At 41.6% G+C, this 24932-nt stretch overlaps 1 protein-coding gene across 8 annotated transcripts in view; it reads left to right on the top strand.

Moving 5' to 3' along the window:
* CDC42BPA (CDC42 binding protein kinase alpha) overlaps positions 1-24932 on the top strand; it is a 334994-nt gene that overhangs the window by 137523 nt on the left and 172539 nt on the right. For all 8 annotated transcript variants that reach the window (XM_039528858.1, XM_039528856.1, XM_039528855.1 and 5 more), the window contains exon 5: positions 1272-1420. In XM_039528858.1, the coding sequence (XP_039384792.1) occupies positions 1272-1420 (149 nt within the window). The remainder of the gene's footprint in view (positions 1-1271; positions 1421-24932) is intronic.

Here is a 24932-nt window from a genome sequence, read left to right as displayed (position 1 = left end):
TCTCCCTAAGGTGGTGTACACCTTCCATCTTAACCAACCAATATACTTACCTGCATTCTATCCCAAACCTCAAGAGACTCCGCACAAAGCAGTTCTACATACCCTTGATGTCAGATGAGCAATTGCCTTTTATCTAGACAGGACTAAACCATTTTGTAAATCCCCGCGGCTATTTGCCTCCACTACCTAGAGACTGAAGGGTGCAGCGATCTCTAAGCAACGCCTTTCCAGGTGGATCTCTGACTGCATCTGCTCCTGTTACCACATTCAGAATGCCCGACCACCCAAAGGCAAGCTATGTCAACATCGGTTGCTTTCCTCCATAATGTACCTATTCCTGATATCTGTAAGGCGGCCGCATTGACATCTGAACATACATTTACCAAACATTATGCTATCACGCAGGATACCACGGCAGACACCATAGTAGGCCACACAGTATTGTCTACGGTCGTCACTGCTGCAACTCCAAAGTCCCACCAGCCATAGTGAGTACTGCTTCACATTCACCTGGAATGGAGCACCCACAGGGACAGCACTCGAAGAAGAAAAGGTTACTCACCTTGCAGTAACTAAGGTTCTTCGAGATGTGTGTCCCTGTGGGTGCTCCATTCCCCACCTTCCTCCCCTCTACTTTGGAGTACTATTCTGACTTCTCCACGGTAGAGAAGGAACTGAGGGGGGATGCGGGATGCGCATGCTCAGGCAGACTCTAACAAGACCGCGAGACAGCAACTGAGCATGTGTGTTCCGACCAGGCACTGCTGTTTGAAGATCTCCAATCAACAGCGCCAGGACGCACCGTCACATGGAGTTGAGCACCCACAGGGGTACACGTCTCAAAGAACCTCAGTTACTGCAAGGTGAGTAACCTTCTCATCTTAACTTCATGATCTTGTCTGTTTGATTCTGGAATGATGAACCAGACAGACACTTTCCCTGTCTTGTTGTTTAATTTATTTAGGCATAAGTAAATATGAAATCTTTACCAAAAAAAGATTTGCTAAGAACAAGTTCATGGTTTGCAGGATAACAAGGAATGTCAAAGGTTATTTGAAAAGTTACATTTATGAAGGCTATTTTTTTTTAAAATGCTTCTTTTAATGTTTTGTCTTCATTTTAAGAAAATGTCATGATGAGCACTTCAGTGGTGTCTAAAGTATTAAGAATTGTCTGCAGTCCATTAGCTATACTTGGATTATATTGGTCTTTGAGTCATTGTGTAAACATTTTTTTTCTTTGTGTATCCCACCCCTCCCCCTTACTTACAGTACCTGGTTATGGATTACTACGTTGGAGGAGATCTGCTCACCCTGCTTAGCAAGTTTGAGGACAGGTTACCTGAAGATATGGCTCGTTTTTATTTGGCTGAAATGGTGATAGCGATTGATTCTGTACATCAGTTACACTACGTCCACAGGTAAGGAAATCCAACTCAGAAATACAGAGATGACTTTAACACTGTGCATTAAGGACCACTTCCTGCAGTTCTAACTTAACCAAACTCCTGTTAAAGTTAAGGGGAGTTTTACCTGAGGGCACGATTTTGCTTTAGTGGTCAATTAGAGTGGGAACAACTGGCAAATGTTGACTGAAATGGTGACCACTGTATATGCGGCTTCATCTTTTGGAAGTTCAAAACTGTTGCCAGGCTTGTTCGATATGCTTAAAGATATTTCTTGAAAACTCAAGAACATGTGCAAGCGTGGTCATTGGCATATTCTAAATCAGTGTGCATGTTTTTATTTATTAAATTATGTGTTTCACAAAATATGGCTCCGATCCTGCAGTGTGATTTGCTAACTTGGATACCAGACATCTGTGCAGAATCCTGGAGGGTGAGTCTCATTGCACGATCAGGTCTTATGCTTGGAATGTGTCTCTTGTTTAGTTTCTTCTGTGCATAAATAATTCAAAGCACAACATTTTTATTTTTATTATTTTATTTATTTGGATTTTTATTTTTTTAGTTTTAGTTTTGTTTTGGATTTGGTAACATAATTTCTAGCAATCTACTGTTGGTGGCTCCATGGTAGTGATTAAATCATTTGTGCAAATAATTGAAAGCATTTGAACTTAATTTAAATGTAATGTCAAATGTAGTGCATTAGTTTGATGTATAAAAATGGCTCATTCCTGCCATTGCTTTTAACAGTGTTCTTGCTGACTTAAGTAAGAGCTTCATAATGATGGCAGTGGCAGTTCCAGAATGATAGTAGGATACTGCCTAAAGAGAGAGAGTGGGATGTCCAAAATTATTCAACATTGAGCTAACTTTGCTCCCATTGAAGTTAATAATAAAACTCCCATTAGCTTCAGTTGGAGCAGAGTTAAGTTAACTACATATAAGCCCTTTTGAAAATTCCACCCAAGACTCCTTTTGAGCACAAGCAACCAATTCATATTGGCCTGATCTCCTCTCCAGAAATGATCACAAGGTTGCCCTTGGGATCCATTTCAGTTTAGCATGAGTTTGGTATGAAGAAATGTCCTAATGATTGATTTTATTTTGATTTGAGGTTGCTCTTCATGAAAGGGTTCTAGCTTAGGAGCACCTTGTGATTTTTATGTTGGTAAGCTCTGATTTGTCTTGCTTAAGCATTGAATTAGGCATCCTTGGAATTGGGTTTTTTCAGGTTCTTCATTTTTCATGTGAAATGTGTTTGAAGTCTTGTGACTCACCATTTCCAGAGGAGAAAAGAGCTGTCAAGGGACTGAATTTATGTGGAAAGGAGCTCTTTGTGAAACTTCCTAATGGAAAAGACCCATTAAAAGTATCTTATTTATGATCTTTGTGAATTCAAATAATTTCAAGTGTGTGTCTTTGAGAAGGTATGTGTTCTTAGATCATTTTGCACCTGATCCAAAGCTCATTGAAAGACTGCTATTGACTTCAATGGGCTTTGGATCAGGCTTTTAAAAAGTAATGTGTATGTGAATTGTTGAGCCTGCTGACTATGACTATTTTTGATGGCAGTAAAAGAGCATTTCAGATGTTAGCTGGGCTGCTAAACTTTTTCTCATAAGTCAGCCTGTACAGTAGCTGCAGTTCTCAGAAAAATAATTTAAGACTTTTGTTTCAGAAGACCATCTTGTAATTCCTGTACTGGTAGTACATAATGTACAACATAGGTGACATTTCCGTCTTCAAATTATGTATGACCCTAATGTTAAATGGATTTGCATGTGAACTTGTGATACACAATTAAATGGCATCCTATTGGAGTTTTACAGCAACAGAATTGTTAGATTTGAAGATAGATGCTTGTAGGAATTAGTGTATGGACATATTAACTTACCCATACTTATTACAAAATAGACAGTCCTTTTGTATTATTATTCGCAGCTTTGCCAGTGAGCTGCATGTAGCATATTCATAAATCTTCTCTTTAAGGTCAGTCCAAAAACAACATTTTTTATAATTCAAATAGAAGTAACACAAAGTGTGTTTATAAGGAAAAAAGCTTTTTGCAAAGATGAAAAATTCAAAAGGGCCTTAAGTAAGTGTTAACTGATCAGCCTTTGAAATGTGACCCATTTCCCTGTTACTTTATTGAGATGTTTGCAGCTGTTACAGCAGAAGAAAGGAAAACATTTGTAAGTGCCAGCAGTGCTCTTTCCTGAAAGAATAACCCTGGTGGCTGCCTCCTTTGGAGGGGTGGGAGAGGGCATGTTGTGGGAGGTGGAGGGCAGGGGAAAGGCAAAAGAGAACAAATATTAATAGAAAGTGATAATGTAATATCTGTTGTGGCAGTACTTCTGATAAATAAGCAGTACGCATAGGGATTTGAACTGTGTAAGTAGCTGGTGAATTAGAAACATCATATTCCATACATCTTTCTTTCAAGGTTATTTTGCTATGAAGATTCAGAACTCTACAGGGTGTTGTTATTTATTCTTGCTTTTTTGGTGTCCCAGTTCTTTCAGGACAGATTTTCACATTGACCACAACCAGTCTCATAGTCTGTGATGAGAGCACTTCCCCCTCCTGCCTATATTTCTTATATACTTTTTTTATCCTTTATTCCTCATCCCTTTTATCTTTATCCTTCATCCCTTCCAGTCTTTTCTACTGTTCAATAATTGCTTTTGTATTCTAGCTGTAAAAGAGTGTAGTTTTTCTGGAGAATGGTGTTGATCACCATGATAGTTATCCTGCAAGATAACTACCCAAGAGTTACACCCAAGCCATTGTTTTCCTTCCAAAATGGACTATCAGGAGAGCTTATGGACATGAAACACAAGTAACCTTAGCACTATACGCCTCTGAAACTATAAACTATTGCAGAGCTCCTCTGCTTTGTGTTGCTGTGTTGCAAGTCCTTAGGCAATTTCTGAGCTGGCATTGCTGGATTGCAGAACCCTTATTTGGAAGTCTGTAAAGTCTAGAGAATGGTAGGTGTTAACTAATAAGTAGCTTGTGTGTGTGTATCACCACTATATATGCATATATGGGTGCAGATAGACACACACATATGTGTATATATGCTAGCGCTCTCTCTCTCTCTAAACATCTGAAAGGAGCTGCGTTCAAACTTACATGACGATATTTCACTTGTGCTCATGAATTTCAGGGAACAAATTGTGCAGTGTGTTAACCCTTTGTTTTATCAAACTCATAAATTCTAATAATCATTTAACTGCATTTTCTAGTAATACGTAGGTTAACTACTTTATTCTTGGTGCAAGTCACTAATGCGTTTTGCATTAACCAATGGCATTGAGAGCTCCATGACTGACTCTGGAAAGTTTACTTTACATGAATTACCAGTAATTGAACATGGCTGCATATATACTTCCTGCCTGATTGTGCAGCTCTTACTCAAATAAAACTTCTGTGGGAGCTCATGTAAGAACTGTGTTTACCAGTGGTACCTACTAATAATAAAGTATTAAATTGGGTTCTTTTGGTAGTAGGCCAAGGTTGAATATTGCCTTGTGCCATTTGTGTGTAAGCTATACTTTTCTGTACAGTATATGGTTTTACATGTAGGCAACAGAAACACCATTAAGCAAGAGGAAAATGAAAAGGATCATAGCATCTTCATTATGTTTCTGATGAAATCTCTCAACTTGTATTAATGCTAGTTTGGGTTTAAAAAGTTTTTCTGTTTCCACTGCGATTAGGAGTAAATCATTCCCTTTCCTATGCATTGCCAGGCTCTGCTTCCATGCATCATTGAGTGTTTTGATGGGGGTGAGGGTCAAACATCTTTGTCTTGAATTAGGTAGTTAGTCTTCATTACTGCATGTACAGCAATATGGCTGGCATTATGTCATAAACACATGGAATTAGTCTCTCTCTTTCCTGTGAGATTTTAGACTAGCCTTTTGCTTAAATTAATGCCGAGCCATTGACTATGGGTTGACTTGAGTTATTTAAATTAACACACTACAGTAATATAGATCAAAGATTTCACTTGAGGATAGATGTAACTTTTCATAATGCTCTTTACCTGGGTTGAAAGACTGCTATGTACAGTTAGAGACAGGGCTGTGCTGTAATCCAACCTCTTATATATTCCATGAACCATGTTCTGATCCTCCTGGAGAATGGTGATTATAGGTGATCATCCTGAGTCAAAAGGACATAAATCTCTGCCTTCTCTTGTGTTTGACACATGTCAGCAGCCTTTTTACACTGAATAACATTCAGGAATTTGTGAGTGATCGTGTTTTGCATTTTTTTTAAAAATCCACTCACTTGATACTGGTATAAAAACAAAATAAAAATATTTGTCCATTAATATTGCATGATAATATTCATTTGTTAATATTTTGTTTTCATTTCACTCTGCATTTCCCTTCTGCTAGTTTATATTTTTTGATAAATTATTATATTCACATAATCTGAGACTCCACTACAAGATGGAAAGGGTCCTATTCTAAGCCAAGCAATGGCAAAGGTTAAAACCATAATTCAAGTATATCCTCCTTAGTTTGTGCTAATTTATGGATGCTTATTGGGTGGCCTGCAGAAGCCTTTTACTGTATGTAGATAGAAGCTCAGAAGCCAGTTTAGCAGATGCTAAAACAGATTCATAAAGTTAATGGACACTTCCATAATAGCAATAACAATTAATTTTATTTCTAGAGCTTTTCTTCCCTCTGCACTCAAGCTGTTTTGCAACAATTCATATTAGAACAATACAGTATGGAGAAATGTGTTCAAACTTTTTCTATACTAACTTGCCAAGAAGTGAAAGTTTCTTTTTAAGAAAAATGTTCTTCACTGTAGGTGGTTAAAGCTCCCCTTGAAGAATAGCCATTATCCCTAGGTCCCAATTCAGCACTTGAATTATGCATGTATATTCCATTGACTGCAGTGAGGGCTTTCTGAATGTACCCAATAGGACTTCCATTGAAGAGTTTGACATCTTAAATTGGAGTTTTTGAACAATAAAACCTTTCATTTAATTGTAAAACCACAGTTCTGGTTCCAAAGATAAATATGAAAAGCCTTTTAAGTTGATATTTTGTCAAATAGCAAAACAAGATAATTCTGAAGCAACTGTTGCTTAGTGATGAGAGAAGTGGACTAGTTTTTGGGTTCTGTTTTCAGCTCTTCTAATGACTTGCAGTTTGACCATGAGTGAGTAACTTAAACTACTATCAATAAGCTTATTTTTCTGAAAAGTAAAGATAACACTGAAAAATACTATAAAGGGGTGCTGCTGATGAATTAGTTAATATTTATGAAATACTTTAAATCTTCAAAGGGCTACACTATGTAAACATGACTGACAACTAAGCCATTCTTTAGAGAGAAACAATAGCTTATAGATTTTTAGAATGTCTGTACTTCCATCGCTTAAGTTTGTTGAACTGAAATTCAGCATTGTTTGTTACTTCTCGTGGGGCCAAATTGTGATCAGATCCCTCTGCATTACCATGATGAAGATCATTAGGAATTGTCTATGCATGCAAACCCAAAATTTGGGCCCACGACTAGACATTTTTGCGTTGTTTGGTCCCTCTTCTCTGAGCGCAAATTTCAAAAATAATTAAAGCTAAATCTTGTTACATAGGATTTCTGTTTTCTGTGTCACCAACCAGCTTGTATATAGCCTTTAACTCTGTGAGATTTAGGCTAGACAGGCTACAAAAAATATTTGCAGCAAGCACATCTTGGCGGGGGGGAAAGGTCTACTCTGTTTTGTATGCTCCTGACATATTAAGTCAACATTGTTTTTCCTAAAACATGGCCCAATGGCTGTCAAGTATCAGAGGGGTAGCCGTGTTAGTCTGGATCTGTAAAAGCAACAAAGAATCCTGTGGCACCTTATAGACTAACAGCCCAATGGCTGTCTCTTTGAATTTCCTTTTGCAGTTTTTTAGCTCAACTGAATCCTAAAGACTCAATTAAAGTTCATTCAATTATGAAGTTGTCACTGACATCCATCAACTTCCAGTTGATACTTCTAAATGTAATCTGTATGACACCTACCTGGAGTTTGTTTTGTGCTTTTTCAAAACAATGTCTGATAAGGTCTCTGTTACAAAGGTGACTTCCTTCCTGAGGATATGCTATAGGGAAACATTGCAACTTGCTTAATTTTAAGTGTTCAGTTAAGCATCCTTCCTGAATAGGGGTGCTTTTTTGAATCAGAGCCTGAGTACTTAGCTCTTATATTTCATTTCACTGGCCACATCAGGGCTGATACTGTGAGGTGCTGATCAACTTCTGAGAGGTGCTGAGGGTCCTCAACTCTCAATGACTCTAAAGATAATTGAGGATTCTCAGCAAGTTAGACATATTGAAATCAAAGCTTTGTTCAGTCCTCTTCTTTTATATTTAAAAATATTTTAGAGCAGAGTTCTCTAGCTAGCTACTTCATGCAAAAATCTGGAGTATTTAATATTAAACAGGGTGTCTGGTTCTGCAAGGTGAGTTCTTCACCTCTCCTTGAATTCAAAGAGAGCTCATAGCAGTCACAAGCTTATTTGCAGGCTTGGGCTCAAATTTGTACTTCCATTTGGCAATTCTTAACTTTTGTAACTTTTTTGATGTTGCTTTAAAAAAAAAAAAGATTTTATGTCCTTTTTTTCAATCTTATTTTAACGCTTCAGCTCTTGAACTGTGCTGTACTTCATGGTGTATAGTGCTATAGTCAGTTAGTTCATATGAGACACTGATGGACTTTTAAAAAGGCAGATGTCCCAAAAGGAAATATAACAGATTTTATTATAACCTTAAAAGTTCAAGCAGAATATGCCTTTTTTATATGTCTAAGAACCTTCCTTTTTTAGCTATGAAATTCGTGTGATACTGTTTTCCTTTGTGATGTAGACTTATTGGTAGAGGCTTTGTACGTTTATGAAACTTCTGATACCAGTTAATGTTATTCCAGTTAATTTTGAGTTTTAGAGAACAAGGGCCATGTTCATAGGAGAAATTCTTCTGACATTTAAAAAGAAGAGGCTTGTGTACAGATACACTGTGCATACACTTCAGCAATACCACCTTCTTGTTTGAGTGATGGTCCCTGTGTGTATTCCACTAGAGGTACAGATGCACTCCATGCACCTGAGACTGGAAGATGTTTCATTAGCAGGGTCCATTGATCTGCACCTACTCCCGTCTCCTCCTTGGGCTTTAAAGCAAGGATACAAGATGCATCTCTCTAGTTCCTTTCTGCCGCCAGAGGTCTAAGACGGAACTTCGCTAGCGTCCGCAGCTTTAGCTAGCGTCCTTTTTTAATTAGTGTAAATACACCTCGATATAATGCTGTCCTTGGGGGCCAAAAAATCTTACCGCGTTATAGGTGAAACCGTGTTATATTGAACTTGCTTTGATCCACCGGAGTGCGCAGCCTTACGCACGCGCCCTCCCCCCCCCCCCGAGCACTGTTTTACCGCGTTATAGCCAAATTCATGTTATATTGGGTGGCGTTATATCGAGGTAGTGGTGTACTTGTAAATGCTGTTAGCCTGATAAAATTCTGATTTTAGAGTTAGGGTTCTTTTTAGTGAATTTTTTAGAGGCTGGGGTACCGCCCCCCCCCCCCCCAATCTCCCTGCATAGGTATCTAGAATGTCCAGGACACCAGGATTCAAGACCTGTGTAGTCTGCCTGTGGGCCTTCCCAGTTGGTGATGGCCACTTGTCTGTGTTGCCTCAAGGAAGCTCATGTCCCCTCCAAGTGTAATATCTAATGGCTCTTCCCTCACTGAATGAATCAGTCCTGTGAGCTCAGACTTCAAACATTCTTGATGCATCACTCAATGAGGCCATAGTTGGACCCTGGCCCATCAGAATCCATGTACATCAGGCAGAGGCACTGAGAAGTGCCCTTCAAGCACGGTGGCTCTGGCCACTAGACCTCAGAGAGCAGAGTTTAAGGACTCTAGCAGTAAACAAGGCAGACCGGAGGAGGATTAAAAGTAAGCGTTCTCACAAGGACAGACATGAGAAACCCTCATCTAAGAAGATAACTTCTTCCCTGACCCATTTTAAGTTGGTGAGACTCTGCGCCATGGTATGGGTTGTGTCAGGAGCTCGAAAGGAACATGTTACTGGTTCCTCCGAACTAGGATCCAAAAGTGCCTCAGGATTGTCATCCACAGAAGTGGCAAAGCAAAGGAGTGAGTGTATGCTGACTTGCATGTCAATTCCAATCACCTATGGAGGATCTGCCCTTCAAGGGAAATAACCTGTTCAGTGACAATGATTTGAAAGATGCTTATTTCCATGTAGATATCTGCCCTGCACACAGGAGGTCCCTGCATTTTACCATTGACCGAGACCATTACCAAAACAGAGTGTTCACAAAGGTATTATTGGTAGTAGTGGCAGCATGTCTGCATTACCAGGGCACTTCAGTATTCCCTACCTGGAAGACTGGCTGCTCGCAGGAAAATCATACCAAGAAGTTCAGGTGACAACTTTATTGCTGCTCTGACTCCTACAATCATTAGGTCTAGAGTAGAGGTCGGCAACCTTTCAGAAGTTGTGTGCCGAGTCTTCATTTATTCACTCTAATTTAAGGTTTCGCGTGCCAGTAATACATTTTAACGTTTTTAGAAGGTCTCTTTCTATAAGTCTATAATATATAACTAAAATATTGTTGTATGTAAAGTAAATAAGGTTTTTAAAATATTTAAGAAGCTTCATTTAAATTAAAATGCAGAGCCCCCCAGGCCGGTGGCCAGGACCCAAGCACTGTGAGTGCTGCTGAAAATCAGCTCGCATGCCGCAGGTTGTCTACCCCTGGTCTAGAGGTAAAAGCAGAAAAGTCCACTTTAGTTCCCACAAAGACTATAGACTTTATTGGGGCCACTCTGAATTCAGACACGGCCTAACCATACCTACCTCAAGACTGATTGCAGACGATGGCGGACTTCATCACTCTACCCAGAGTGAGCCCCCTCTCATCCTCCTAGGCCACATTGTCTCAGGTACATATATGATGTCCTTTGTGAGGCTCCATCTATGATATCTACAGTAGAGCCCTGCGCGGGACTAGTGTATAGCACTGCAGTGGGATGGGGGTCCTGCAGGACCGGCTGTCATAATAGTGGTAGCAGCGGGATTAAAGAATAATCCCATGCAGGGCTCTAGTCTACATGCATGGCTGTGAATATTCTGTGCACCAAGCAAGCACTGTCTGGACAAATTGATCGTGCTCCTGCACAGAATATTGACAAAGGCTTGCAAATGGTTCCTGTTGTTTACCTGTAACCTTCACATTCAAGTCATGTCAGACACCACTATTACATCAACAAGCAGGGAGGAGCATAATCCATCCTTCTGTGCACGGAGGTTGTCAATGCTAGGAATTGATGCCTCCTCCACCTTATCACCGTCTTGGTGGTGCACCTACCAGAAGTGTAGAATGTTCTGACTGACAGCCTCAGCAGACATTTCTCCAGAGACCACAAGTGGGAACTACACCACTTGGAAGTGCGCAGCATCTTTCAACAAGAGGATTCCTGGTGAGGGATCTCTTTGCATCTCCTGAGAACAGAAAATGCTCAGCCAACTGTTCCTAAGTGGTCCTGGGCTGCAACTGCAGAGGGGATAAATTTTCTAGTCTGGTGGTTGGAACCAGTAATTTATGTGTTTCTGTCTACCCGTCTTAACATGAGTTCTGAGGAACATCAGAGAAGACAAAGCAACGCATCCTTCAGATGGCCATGCGCCCATGCATCCACATTCAGCTCTTGCCAGACCTCTTAGCCCAGGACAGAAGTAAGGTCCTTCAGCCCAACCCAGCATCACTCCATCTGACAGTTTGGTATTTGGACAATGAACTTAAAAAAATCCTGCTTGGTTTCTGTACAGCCCATCCTTAGCAACAGCAGAAAAGACACAATAAGGAAATACTGTATAATAAAGTGAAAGATTTTCTGTATGGTGTCAACATCAGCAGCTGCCCTCGGAGGATTCCGAGATTCCAACTATACTGGTTTACTTCCTCTCTCTGAAAATGTCAGGGTTGTCCCTCAGCTCCTTATGAATGTACTTGGCAGCTGTTTCATTCTCCCAGTGGATGACTATACAATCTTTGCTCACCTGATTAAAGTTTCTGAAGGGCCTAGTCAGAAACTTTCCTCTGGTGTATGGGACCTCGATCTAATCCTATCTGTATTAACAAATTCCCCATTTGAGCGTTTTGTCTCATGTTCCTTTGTTCATCTATCTATGAATTTGCCTTTTTGGTTTCAGTCACCTCAGCCAGAAGCATAGGAGAGCTGAGGGCCCATATGGTAGACCCTCCAAATGCAGTCCTGCATAGAGATAGTTTCCCTAAGGTTACATCATAAGTTCATTTGGAAGGTGATCTTGGAATTCCATCTGAACCAAGTCATCCACTTTCTTGTCTTCTACCCAAAACCTCATGCCACCAGAGAGATCAGGAAGTTCTGTCTCTCTGGAAGTCCAATGAGCCTTGGCCTTCTACCTACAGAAGACAACACCCTACAGAAAATCCCCTATTTTTCTCCTTTGCGAACACAAAGACTTTCTAAGTGTATTTTCAGCTATATTCTGCTTTGCTATGAATTGACCGTGACCCCAACCCCAGAATGTGCAAGAGCCCAATTGACTAGAGTCCAAGCTACTTTGATAGTCCAAGCTACAGCTTCTGGAGATCTGTGGCATAGCAACAGGGGGCTGTGTCCATAACTTTAGTAGACATTACACCCTGGCACAGGCTTCTACAGCAGATCCTCCTTTGGCAGAGTGGTCCTTCTGTCAGTGGTACAGCAGGGTCCCTTACACCTTTTTCCTCAATGAAGAGTGCTTCTGATTCACCTACAGTGGAGTACACATAAGGACCATCACTCAAAGAAGAAAGACTGGTTACTTACCTGGAGTTCTTCGAGCTGTGTGGTTCCTATGTGTATTCCACCACCTGCCCTCCTTCTCTTCTGCTTTGGATCCTTATCCTAGGGCAGGGGTGGGCAAAGTATGGCCTGCGGGCCACATTTGGCCCATCAGACCATTTATTCTGGTCCTCAGCTCCTGCCAGGGAGCAGGGTTGGGAGTTTTCCCCGCTCCAGCTGGGGAGCGGGGTCAGGGGCTTACCCCCACTCCACGTGGCTCCCAGGAGGCAGCTGGCATGACCCCTCTCTGGCTCCTGTTTAGTACACAGAGGCATAGCCAGGTGGCTGTGCACACTGCCCCATCCACAGCTCCCATTGGCCATGGTTCCTGGCCAATGGGAGCTGCAGGGGTGGCGCCTGCAGACAGGGCAGCGCGTAGAGCCGCCTGGCCATGCCTTGGAGCCAGAGGGGGGACATGCTTATGGGAGCTGCTTGTGGTAAGCGCCGCCTGGAGCCTGCACCCCTGAGCCGCGCCCCCCCCGTGCCCCAACCCCCTGTCACAGTCCTGATCCCCCTCCAAACCCCTCAATCCCAGCCCAGAGCCCCCTCTTGTACCCCAAGCCTCTCATTCCCAGCCCCACCCCAGAGTCCACACTCACAGACAGACCCCTCACCCCCCCCATGCCCCAAAACCCTGCCCCATCCCTGATTCCCCCTCCTGTCCTCTGAACCCATTGGTCCCAGCCAGGATCCCCATCCTGCATCCCAAACCCCGCATCCCCAGCCCCACCCCACAGCCCACACACACACACACACACACACACACAGCACCCCAGCCGGAACCCTCACCCCCTCCCGCACCCCTACCCCCACAATTTCCATACCCCAATGTGGCCCTCAGACCAAAAAGTTTTCCTACCCCTGTCCTAAGGTTATTCATGGCAGAGAAGGAACTGAAGAGGTGGTCAGTCTGCACTGCCCCTTAGACTCTTTGTTCAGAGCATGAGGAAGAAAAGGCACATTCATGGACCAATGGACACTGCTAATGAAACATCTTCTGGTCTGAACTGCGTGGAGCACATGAGCACCTTGAGTGGAATACACCAAAGGACCACACACTCCAGATACTGTACAAGGTCAGTAGCCAGTCTTTTCCTGTTTCTTTCACATTTAGCATTGTCACAAACGTCATGATGTCCTTGTCACGATACACATCCATGTGTGGCAGATAGGTGACTGCAGTGATGTGTTTTGACAACTGTTGGAAAAGAGTTTCCATTTTTGTTCTTGTAGTTGATTTTAATAATATTTCAAAAACAAGGTTCTGGAATAAATTGTGACAGGTTTGAGGGATATCAGTCTCATGATCATAGGGATTCCATACATGGCAGTGAGGAAGAATCAGAGTAGGCAATTTGGTGCACAGTTAAGTTGCCTATTGGATTGTATTGGGCTATCTCCCTTGGCATAAAGATCGAGGACGCAGGAGTAGGAGGAAGATGGGTTCAGCCTTGGAACTAGGAGGAAGTAGGTGTAAGGGACATTGGATTAGGAAGGACTGTCTGAAAATGCGAGAATATATCTGGGGAAGACAAAGGGGCTAGGATGGGAAGAAACGTCTGTGGGAGGAAAGCTGAAAGCAATTCTGTTTGGGGGATTAGACCAGATACATGTTCACCTGGACCTTGTTTAGCCTGGTCTGACCACAGAAAAGGCTACATGGAGAAAAGACTGAATACATTCACAAAGAATAAATTAAAAGTTCAGGTCTAACTTTCTCTTCAGACTTAGTTTTTCACGTTCTTAACAAATATTTATTTATTTTTGCCTAAGAATATGTACAGCAATGTTTTTGAGACCCATGTACCACTTACTAAGCTAGAACCTGATCCAGCAAATGACTGCTCATGGGTACGGTGAAGTCAATGGTGCTCTATACAAGCTTAATTCTGTGCTATTCTCTTAATAATACTTAACATTTATATATTGCTTTACACCAGTGTTTCCCAAACTGTGTTCCGCGGAACACTGGTGTTCCGCACGATGTGAATAGATGTTCCATGAAAGAATCGTAATTTTAAAAAAAAAGTCTTCAAATTTTTTTTAATTTTAAATTTGGTATATTGAAGCATAGTTTACAACTCTTTTTGAATGACTATAATTAACATAAAACTCTTTTTCCGGTTATTGATAGATCTCGTATTGAATATCATGGCGTAAAGAGAATGTGGCACGCAAGCATGTTGACATCTACCCCTTTCGGGCATGTTTCAGTTAGTGACGTTATACCCCTTCGGCTTGAGGCTGCGCGAACTGCAGCGGGTATGCACACACCATTCTCTTTACGCCATGTTGAATATAACATATTTGCTCAACATGTTCAAACCTGTGGGTCTTTATTGTGTGTGCGATAAGCACAACTAAACTAGCTTTGCTCGAAACAATATAAATATTTGTGACAAACAAAATTTGACAAAAATCAGTATTTCTAAATATTGTTACTAAACCTAATCATCGTGGATTTGTGGCTAAAAGAAGGAACTTTGAAACAAAAAGCAAGTTCTTCTGGTACTCCAACTGTGGCCAAAATAAACGAGCAAAATATTGTGACACTTCAAAGTGAGGATGAACAATCACAGTCTTTTGTTGCCGAAAAATCTGTTAGTACTAGTGAGTTATCCAAGGTGAAAGAATTTCCACCGAAGTATATCAAAAAACAAGAAGAAGCAGTTGTTAAAAGGCCGAAATGAAATGATGAACATAATTTGTCTTTCGGTTTTACGTGTTTTGGAAATAAAGATGTTCCTGATGTGCAGTGCGTCATGTGCAACAAGATACCAGCAAACAGTTCATTGGCTCCTGCTAAACTTTGTAGGCATTTGGAAACCAAGCATGTTGAATACAAAGACAAAGATGTAAGTTTTTTCAAGAGGCAGCATGACTCACTTGGAAATTGTAAACTTTTGATGATTAAAATTGCTAAAACAGACAACAAAAGTGCAACAGAGGCATCTTATCGAGTAAGTTACCGTATAGCGCTTGCCGGAGAAGCTCACACTATTGGGGAAACACTTCTTAATCCTTGCGCGAAAGATATTGTAACGTGCATGTTGAGCGAGCAGTCTGGTTAAAAAAAAAAAATTTTGATGCTGTACATTTGTCAAATAATACTGTCGCACGCCATATTAAAGATCTTGCCAATGACATAGAAAAAGAGCTAGTTTGCCGACTGAAAATTTGCCATGAGTATTCATTGCAGCTAGATGAGTCCACTGATGTTTCAGGACTTGCTGTGCTATTAGTATTTGTCCAATATAGATTTAATAATATTATTGAAGAGGACTTTCTCTTATGTGAATCTCTGCAAAGAAACATGACTGGAGAAGAAATATTCAACTGCATCAACAATTTTAACAGAAATTATGAAATTAGTTGGGGAAGTTGTATTGATGTATATACTGACGGTGCTCGGGCAGTGATCGGGAAGATGAAGGGAGCTGTAATGCGAATCATAAGTGTGGCACCAGAAAGCACTAAGAGCCATTGTGTTTTACACAGACAAGCACTTGCAGTTAAAAAAAAAAAAAAAAAAAAAAAAAACCAGCATATCTGAAAATCGTGCTCGATGAAGCAGTACAAATTATCAATTTTGTCAAATCTCAACCCCTTCAATCCAGGTTATTTAAAATTTTGTGCGAGGAAATGGGTAGTCAGCACAAATCGCTTCTTTTACATACGGAAGTGTGGTGGCTATCCAGAGGAAAAGTGCTTGTGAGGCTTTTTGAGCTTCGTAGTGAACCACTGGTATTCTTCATTTCAGATAATTCAGGACGAAAATGTAATGACTGTCTGACAAATTCCTCATAGCTAATGAGACTTGCGTATCTTGCAGATATTTTTGCAAAATTAAACGAAATTAATCTGATGCTGCAAGGAAAGAATGTGACCATTTCTACTACAATGGAGAAAATTTCGTCGTTAAAAAACCAAGAATTCCAGTTTGTTTGTATCTTCTGTAAAACAGAGTAACTTCGGCTGCTTCCCTACAGTACATTAATTTCTGACTGAAATAAATTCTACAGTCCATGAAGTTTCCAGCACCATTTTACAGTACTTATGAGACTTGCAGGCCTCTTTATTAGAATATTTTCCTACAACTACTGATGATAATACTTGGGTTCAAAATCCGTTTGTAATTACAGCCAAACCAGTCGGCTTTACTGCGCATGATTATGAAAGCCCAATTGACTTAATTTCTGACTCTGATTTGAAACAAAAGTTTAAGGCTCTTCTGCTGAATAATTTTTGGAGCAGCCTAATAGAAGAGTACCCTAATGTGGCTAAACGTGCAGTTCGAGTGCTCCTTCCTTTTGCTACAACTTATTTGTGTGAGACGTGATTTTCAGATTATACTGCAACACAAACCAAATATAGGACTAGACTTGATGCTGTGCCTGACATGAGGATTCAACTTACCAGCATTATTCCTAATATTAAGCGAATTTGTGATAGAAAAATGCAGAAACACCAATCCCATTAAATCCAAATTTGTATTTCTGTTTATAAAAATAGATTTTCCTAGTAAAAATCTAATGTGTTTGGTGTTTGTGTGTATATATAAAACCAGGTTTTTTAAGTAGAACACTGTTTGTTTGTTTGTTTTTAATTTTGATTCTTGCACTTGATTTTTGTACTACTTAATACACGCATTCCAGTTAGAAATTTAGTTCAAGTTATTTTAAATTTGTATTTTTGCTTTGTTTTATAAAATAAAATATTTGTGAGCATAAATAATGCAATTTTTTATTTGAAAACCGGAAAAGACTACAAAATAATATTATAAGTGTTCCGTAATAGGCTAAAAAGTGTTCTGTGACCAAAAAAGTTTGGGAAACACTGCTTTACACGTTCAAAGCATGTTATAATCATGAATTAATCCTCAATACATCCTTATGGCATAAGTGGATAAGTATTCTCCCCATTTTATACATAAGGGAAATAGAGGCAGAAATTCTCACCCCACCCCCCTTCAGCCCCTTTATGTTAGGCAAAATGGCCCTAAATGCCCTGGCTCCCCTGAAGAACAGTTCTCCCAGGCACTGCAGAAGATAGCGTGAGGATCCCTCTTGAGCTCTAGCATAGGGGATAGTGATGGGGTTGGGATTCTCCCCTGCAGCGCCTCCCTCTGGTCGCTCCGGGAATTAGCTCAGTTCATAGGGAGCACCCTCTCCTGGTGGTGTCCTGTCCATCTCTCGCCCTCTGTTGGCGCCTGGACCCGCGTTGCTCCCTTCTGCTCGCGGCGTCCCCTTCAGGACACTGCTCTCTGGCAGTGCCCCCTAGTCCGTTCTCACCCCCTTCCAGGAGGCTGGGGGGAGCGGGGGCTTAACAGCAGTCTTCCACCTGCTGCAGTGGCCATCCACACCCCAAAGTCTAACCCCTTCTGTCAGGGGTATAGTGTAGTCCAATATAGCCACTTCCCACAGCCAGGTGCAATATAAGAGGGAAGGGGGGGACCCAGGCCCACCCGCTACTCTGGGTCCCGACCCAGGGACCCTCTAGTGGCAGCCTCCCTGCCCTTCTTCTTTCCCCTCACTTGCTGTCCGCTCTCCCTGGGTCACTTCCTCTCTGATCCTTTGCATCCTTTAGGCCCTTCCCTCAGGGCCTGCAGCCTGGCAGGTAATGGGCTGGAGTTCCCTTCGGCTCCCCCGAGCCTGCCCAGTACTGCGCTATCCCCGGTGCTGGTCTCCTAGCTCAGGAGGACAGTCCTTCCCTGTTGGAGTCTGGGAAAGACTGCCTGCTCCTCTCCTAGGCAGCCTTTATATAGTGCTGAGCCTGGTCCTGATTGGCCATCACTTGCTCAGCCCTTATTGGCTCTCCCACAGGCCTTCCTTGATTGACTGCCTCTCGGCGCAGCCGCTCTGGCCTGCCTTAGCCCAGTCTCTCATGGGGTGGGGCAGCCGCCCCACCACAAGGACATACCAGGGAGGGGTTGGGCATGGTAGGGGCGGGTTGAGGTTGGGCTGCACCATTGTGAAGATTTCAGGCAACACTGTGTGGTCCATGGAGTAGCCTAAGAGGCTGCCATTAATTTAGGCCTCTAAGGCTGTCTAAATTACACCAGAAGTGTCTTCAGCTCCCAGAGCAGCCCAGCATCAGAAGGGTACAAAGGTGGCTTAAATCCACCTTAGCTCTCACCTCTTGCTGGGCTGCAACTTCTGTGCCTCTTAGAGCGGGGTTGGCCACCTGAGCCTGAGAAGGAGCCAGAATTTACCAATGTACATTGCCAAAGAGCCACAGTAATATATCAGCAGCTCCCCGCAACCTCCACTCCCAGCGCCTCCCAACCACCGGCAGCCCTGCCGATCAGCGCCTTCCCCTCCCTCCCCACACCTCCCAATGAGTTGTTTCGTGGTGTGCAGGAGGCTGTATGGGGGAGGAGCGAGGACATGGCAGGCTCAGGACAGGGGGTGGGAAGGGGTGCAGTGGGGGCAGGGCCTGTGGCAGAGCCAGGGGTTGAGCAGTGAGCACCCCCCGGCACATTGGAAAGTTGGTGCCTGTTGCTCCAGCCCCGGAGTTGGTGCCTGTACAAGAAGCTGCATATTAACTTCTGAAGAGCCGCATGTGGCTTAGAGGTTCAAGGCCACACAATGACTCATGGCACACATTATATGGATTAAAAGCTGGCTAACTGATTGGAAGTGGTTCTTGGCCCTATGCTAGCTAACATTTTTATCATTAACCTGGGAGAAAACATAAAATCATTACTGATAATGTCTGCAGGTGACATAAAAATTGGGGGGGGGGTGATCAATAATGAAGAGGACAGGCCACTGATACAAAGCAATCTGGGTCTCTTGGTAAACTGGGCGCAAGCAAACAATATGTGTTTTAATTTGCAGCTAAATATAAATGTATATATCTAGGAACAAAGAATGTAGACCAGACTTCTAGAATGGGCAACTCTATCCTGGGAAGCAGTACTCTGAAAATTTTTGGCAGTTGTGCTGGACAGTCAGCTGAACATGAGCTTCCAGTGTGATGCTGTTGCCAAAGGGCTAATGGGATGCTTGGATGCATAAACAGGAGAATCTGAAGTAGGAGTAGAGGAGTTATTTTATCTCTGTATTTGGCACTGGTGAGACTGCTGCTGGAATAATGTGTCCAGTTCTGGTATCCCCAGTTCAAGAAGGATGTTGATAAATTGGAAAGGGTTCAGAGAAAAGACATGAGAGAGATTAAAGGATTAGAAAACATGCCTTACAGTGACAGACTGAAGGAGCTCAATCTACTTATTTTAACAAAGAGAAGATAAAGTGGTGACTTGATAGCAGTGGTGCCCAAATTTTCCTGTCACTCCCCACCTTACCAGTAATGGAATCTGTCCATGCCCCTCTCCATTACTGCACAGTTGGCTCAGCAGAGGAGCTTGCACTGAACAGGAGAGCTGGGGGCAGTATTGGGGATGGGAGGAGCTGAGGCTAGAGGCGGAGCTGGCCTGGGGGTGGAGAGGGAATGAGAGCAGAGTAGGGAGCTGGGCTGGGCTGAGGCTGCCGGCTGGGCCTGAGCTGGGCTGGGGACAGAGCAGGGAACAGATTGGAACTCTGGCTGGGGGCAGAGCTGGGCTGGGTGGTGCTCCCTCCCTGCCCCCCTGAACATTTTCTCTATGCCCTCCGGGGGGGCGGCATGCCTCACAATTTGGGGACCACAATTTGGGGACCTGCCTGGGGAACAAATACTTGACAATCAGTTTTTCAGTCAATCAAGAGAAAGGTATAACAGGATTCAGTGGCTGGAAGCTGGAGCTAGACACATTTAGACTAGGAATAAAGCGTACATTTTTGACACTGAGGGTAATCAACTATTGGAACAATTTACCCAGGGTCATGGTGGATTCTCCATCATTGACCATTTTTAAATCATAATTGGATGTTTTATAAAAGCTCTTCTCTAGGAATTATTTTGGGGAAGTTTTCTGACCTGTGTTATACAAGAGGTCAGGCTAGATGATTGCAGTGGTCCTTTCTGGCCTTGGAATGCATGAATCTGAATGTTAGAGCCAATATTAGAATTTGGGAATATTCAACTCCCAATCTCATGATACTCCAGATTGTCACAAAGCAATTATAAACATAAGAATATCCACGTACTGGCATGTGCCCACATATATTGGACATTTTTCTTAGTGATGAATGACAAATCCTCACTTACATCCGTATCGAGAAAATATTTTTGAAAGATTAAACATCTGTGTCCTTTTTGGTCAGTGCTACAGAAGTGCAGCTAAGTATGGGATGTGAGCTGTCAAGTTCTAGCTATTCATAAATTTTTTCCAATTCTTACAGCTGAAAAGATTAAATATGCAAATGATAAACACATGTAATTCCTGAATGCTTTGAACAAGTACACATGGCCCACAACCCAGCTCAATCTTATTTTATTTCTGGACTCCTAAAAGTTGTTCCTATATTTTGTCTGGAATGGAATGTATTTTGACATTTTAAAACCAGAAATATACCAGATCTTCTACTTTTTTTTAACTTCAGCTTCTGTTCTGAAATTTAACTTTTAGCTGGACTGTATTAAAGAGCTCTTAAAATGGAGCAGTTGAATTCTCTGCAGAGCTGACATCCTTTCTGAAAGAGACCTAATGTAAGAATAAATCTGTTAAAAAAAAATGAAAGCACTCTCTCCTCTCCAGTCATGATTGCCTCTGCCTTGCTTTTAGTAGGAAATACCATTTTGTCCTCAGTAAAAATCCTCCTGTGGACATCCCTGAAATATTTCCTTTCAGCTAGCAGAGAGTTTAGGAGTGAAGATCATTCACAAGATGCCCTTCATTTTTCAACTATAAACTTTGTTGCCAGAATGTCCATTTTTGATGTGCTGAGTCGGGAGTTTGTTGTCTTCTGGGTGTGTCCTGTATTTCTTGATCATTAATTTGCTTAAGTGGAAAATTTTGGAGTGGAGGGCACATCTAAAAAGTTAGCAGAATTGAGTGGTGTGTGTGACTCAAGTCGACACAAGAGTGAGCCAAATGTGCTGGGTTTTGGTAAAGTGAACCATAATTGTGGCTTTAAAAGATCACAACTCCATATTTTAAGCATGTTTACCAGACTCTGCAACAGACATAATGTCCAAAACACATAAGAAGATGTATTTACCAAGACTGCTGAGAGTGAAGGAAACAGGCAGAGCTGGAAAGGAAAAAATAACATAGATTATTTTAGTAGTCTAGTGAAACTGTATTGCTTTGAATTGTTGTAAGATTTAATTTTACATTACCAAGTATAGGACTGGTATTCATTTTAGTGATCATTCATAAAGCTAATGCTCCCCTATATAAATTATTCCTTTGTAAAGGTAAAGAAACACTATGATTCTGAGCTCTTGAGTTTCCTCCCCATTCTTCCGTTGAATAGAGCAGGAAATCAAGGACACTTCCACAGTCTCTGGGTTTCCATATTTCCTCCAGGCCCCTTGGCTACAGATGTCGGTATCTTCTCCCAGAGTCCCCCTTCAGGGAGGTTTCCAGTGTGTGCAAGCTAATGCTGCCTTGACATAGATTTTCTGGCACCAATGGCTGTTGCTGCCAGGTTTTCCTCAGGAGTTTGGAATGGGATGGAAATATTCTGAAACTACCAGACTCCGGATACTGATTGTCCAACGGCTTCTGTGCTAGAGCAGATCTAGTCTCATCCAGACATCGAAAGATTTCTTAGAGCATTGTCTCTACTAGTTCAGCATTCCATTATGGGGCTTTCACCTAGTTTAATATTCTTATTAAATACCCATTTAAACTATTACACTCTGTGTTACTCAGGGTTGCATTTCTAGTGGCTGTAACCTTGGTCAGAAGAAACTCAGAATTGGAGGCCCTAGTCACAGAACCATTGTATTGCTTATTCCACACTGATATGTGGTATTTAAGATCTGGTTTTTATTAAACAAGGCCTTTTGCAAGTCACAGGAATTGCCCTGAACTGGTACATCTGGAAGAAAAAGAAAAAGCAGTCCTGTTGTTCACAGAACCCTCAAGGTGTGCTTAAATATTAAAATCCTCTTCCTTCATCTTCTGACACCCAGCTTTAGAGGAGAAAATCATTGATTACAATGTGGCCAAGGTGTGGGAGGCTGGCAAGGCAAGATCTCTCCTACTTTATCTGTTCTGATGAGTCTTTCGCTCATAAACTTACCAACCCCTTGGGCTGGGTGGTTATAATCCGAAGAAGAAAACCCTTAGCAAGCTAAGCCATCCTCATTTGAAATATTCCAACTCTGGTGTGAGGATTCTTAAATTACCAGGACACTCAAACTCAGGTCTTCACAATGTCATATAATCAACTGTTACTGAACCTAGTTCCTTGCTATTGGTGGCATCCCTCCCAACCAGGGTTTGTGAGGACATTTTGATCTAGAGTCAACCAACCCAGATTGGCAGATATAGTGAGCAGAAATTTTGTTTAACTGTGTTTTGGATTGCTGTTACTCAAATCCTTTAATAGGAAATCCTCCTGCTTCCTTTTCTCTGCAGTAGGTTAAGTTAGTTGAAATATTTCCTCCTTGTAGCCTAGAGAATTTTCATATGGAGACTCTGAAGCAAAAGAATCTGATTGCTAAAAGTGGAGACAGGGAGCTGTCAGTCCAAATGGTCAGAAGTGTATTGGAGAAATCCAAATAGTAGTAAGCATTTCCCTGGCATTACATCCTCAAAAGATCCTGTATAATGTCATTTTTCTCTAATGACAGAATGTTAATACCTTTTAATTTGCTAGACTAGAAAAACAGATGATTTGAAATGATGTAAATTAGGATATTGCACATGAAGAGAAATCTTTGTATAAGGTCACACTTGGTTTGATGAAGTGAGGCTTTGTGGTTGGGTTCAGTGAAGCTAGGTTTTATGCAGCTTTATCCCAAAAGTTATATCAAAGGCTTTTGACTGAAGTGCAGCAATGTTTATGCTGTTCAGATGTTAATAAAGAAAATTTGGGGGGAACTTTTAGTACAGGGGTCGGCAACCTTTCAGAAGCGGTGTGTCGAGTCATCATTTATTCTTCTAATTTAAGGTTTTGTGTGCCAGTAATACATTTTAAACTTTTTAGAAGGTCTCTTTCTAGAAGTCTATAATATATAACTAAACTATTGTTGTATGTAAAATAAATAAGGTTTCAAAATGTTTAGAAGCTTCATTTAAAATTAAATTAAAATGCAGAGCCCCCCGGACCGGTGGCCAGGACCTGGGCAGTGAGAGTGCCACTGAAAATCAGCTCGCGTGCCACTTTCAGCACACGTGCCATAGGTTGCCTACCCCTGTTTTAGTATTTCCTTGACCAGCAGGACCCTGTGATCTTATTGCCACTATAACTTGCTGCTGGGGAAAAACAACAACAACAAAGGAGAAGAATCCAGCTAGAAGAACAACTATGTTATGTACGAAATTAAAAATTGGTGTAATTCCAGTGAGGTCAGCAAAGTTGTTCCCCCTTGGAGGTTGAATGTGTACTAATGGCTTTTATACAGAAGACATACTGCCTCTTAGGGCACAGTCTTGCGGTTCTTTACTCATGTAAAATTGTAGTTAACATTACTGGGAGTTTTGCCTAAGTAAGGACTGAAAGATCAGGCCTTAAACAGACTTTTCAATACACTTCTGGTTTCCATATAAGTTTAATAAAAATCAGCATTTTTTTCTGTAAAACATCTGTGAATCTCAACTTCTTTTATGTAGTAGCAGAACATTATGGTGCAGGCTTTATGATCAAAAAGGCCCTTTGCTTGTGTGACACACAACACTGATATCGTGGAATGGTACGCTGGTATAGCTGGAATTACACCAGGGGTTAGGGCACTGCATTTAATGTTTGAGTGATAAATACAGACTCTTAGAAGTTGCTCTAAATCAGGCTATGCACTGAAGAAGGTTGTTTCCATGGACATATGGAATGGTAGAGAGGGGGGGTTTCAACACCTACACAGTGCGTTTTGGGGTTGACCATTGAAATGGGTGTATACTGGGAGGCACCTTTAAAGTTAACCTCTTATTAAGCAAAATCTAGCAGGAGAGTTCCAGGGAGTTTTTCAAAGTCTGGTTATGCTCCCCATCTTCCAGAACCCACTCAGACTGTGTACATACATCACAGATGTCATTTGTTTTGGCCTGTTTACTCCCATCTTTATGGATCATTCAATATCAAATAATCTTTCTAAGAACCAGCACTTCCATTAAGAATTTTTTTCATAAAAAATGGATTATGGCTAGCAAAACAATCAGTCCTCTGACTCAGGGCTTGTCTACACTGAGAGATTTTTTGTTTGTTCACTGAATAGCTGCACTTTGTGCAAACCCCTGCTGTTGACACACAGAAGTAAAGTGGCTTACTCCGGGTTCAAATTAGGGTAAGGTGTATCAGTCTAACTTTTTATATATAATTAAATATTAATTGGGTGAGAGAGAGAACAAGAGAGAGACATTGACTCTAGAGCCAATTGGTTGGGGCACTTACATGGGAGGTGAGTGACTCTGGTTCAAGTACCTGCTTCAATGAATACTTAATTATTTACAAAAAGTGGAATGGTTTTTGTGTGTGTGTGTATATTTTTATGTTTGTGTAATTGTATGTAAAATAAATATACAAATTATAGTGTCTTTGCTATGCAAAGAGCAAA

The sequence above is a fragment of the Mauremys reevesii genome, linkage group 3, assembly GCF_016161935.1.
Source record: "Mauremys reevesii isolate NIE-2019 linkage group 3, ASM1616193v1, whole genome shotgun sequence".
In the NCBI taxonomy this organism is placed as follows: domain Eukaryota; kingdom Metazoa; phylum Chordata; order Testudines; family Geoemydidae; genus Mauremys; species Mauremys reevesii.
The sequence above is the reverse complement of the archived record's forward strand: the minus strand, read 5'-3'. Positions and strand labels throughout refer to the sequence as shown.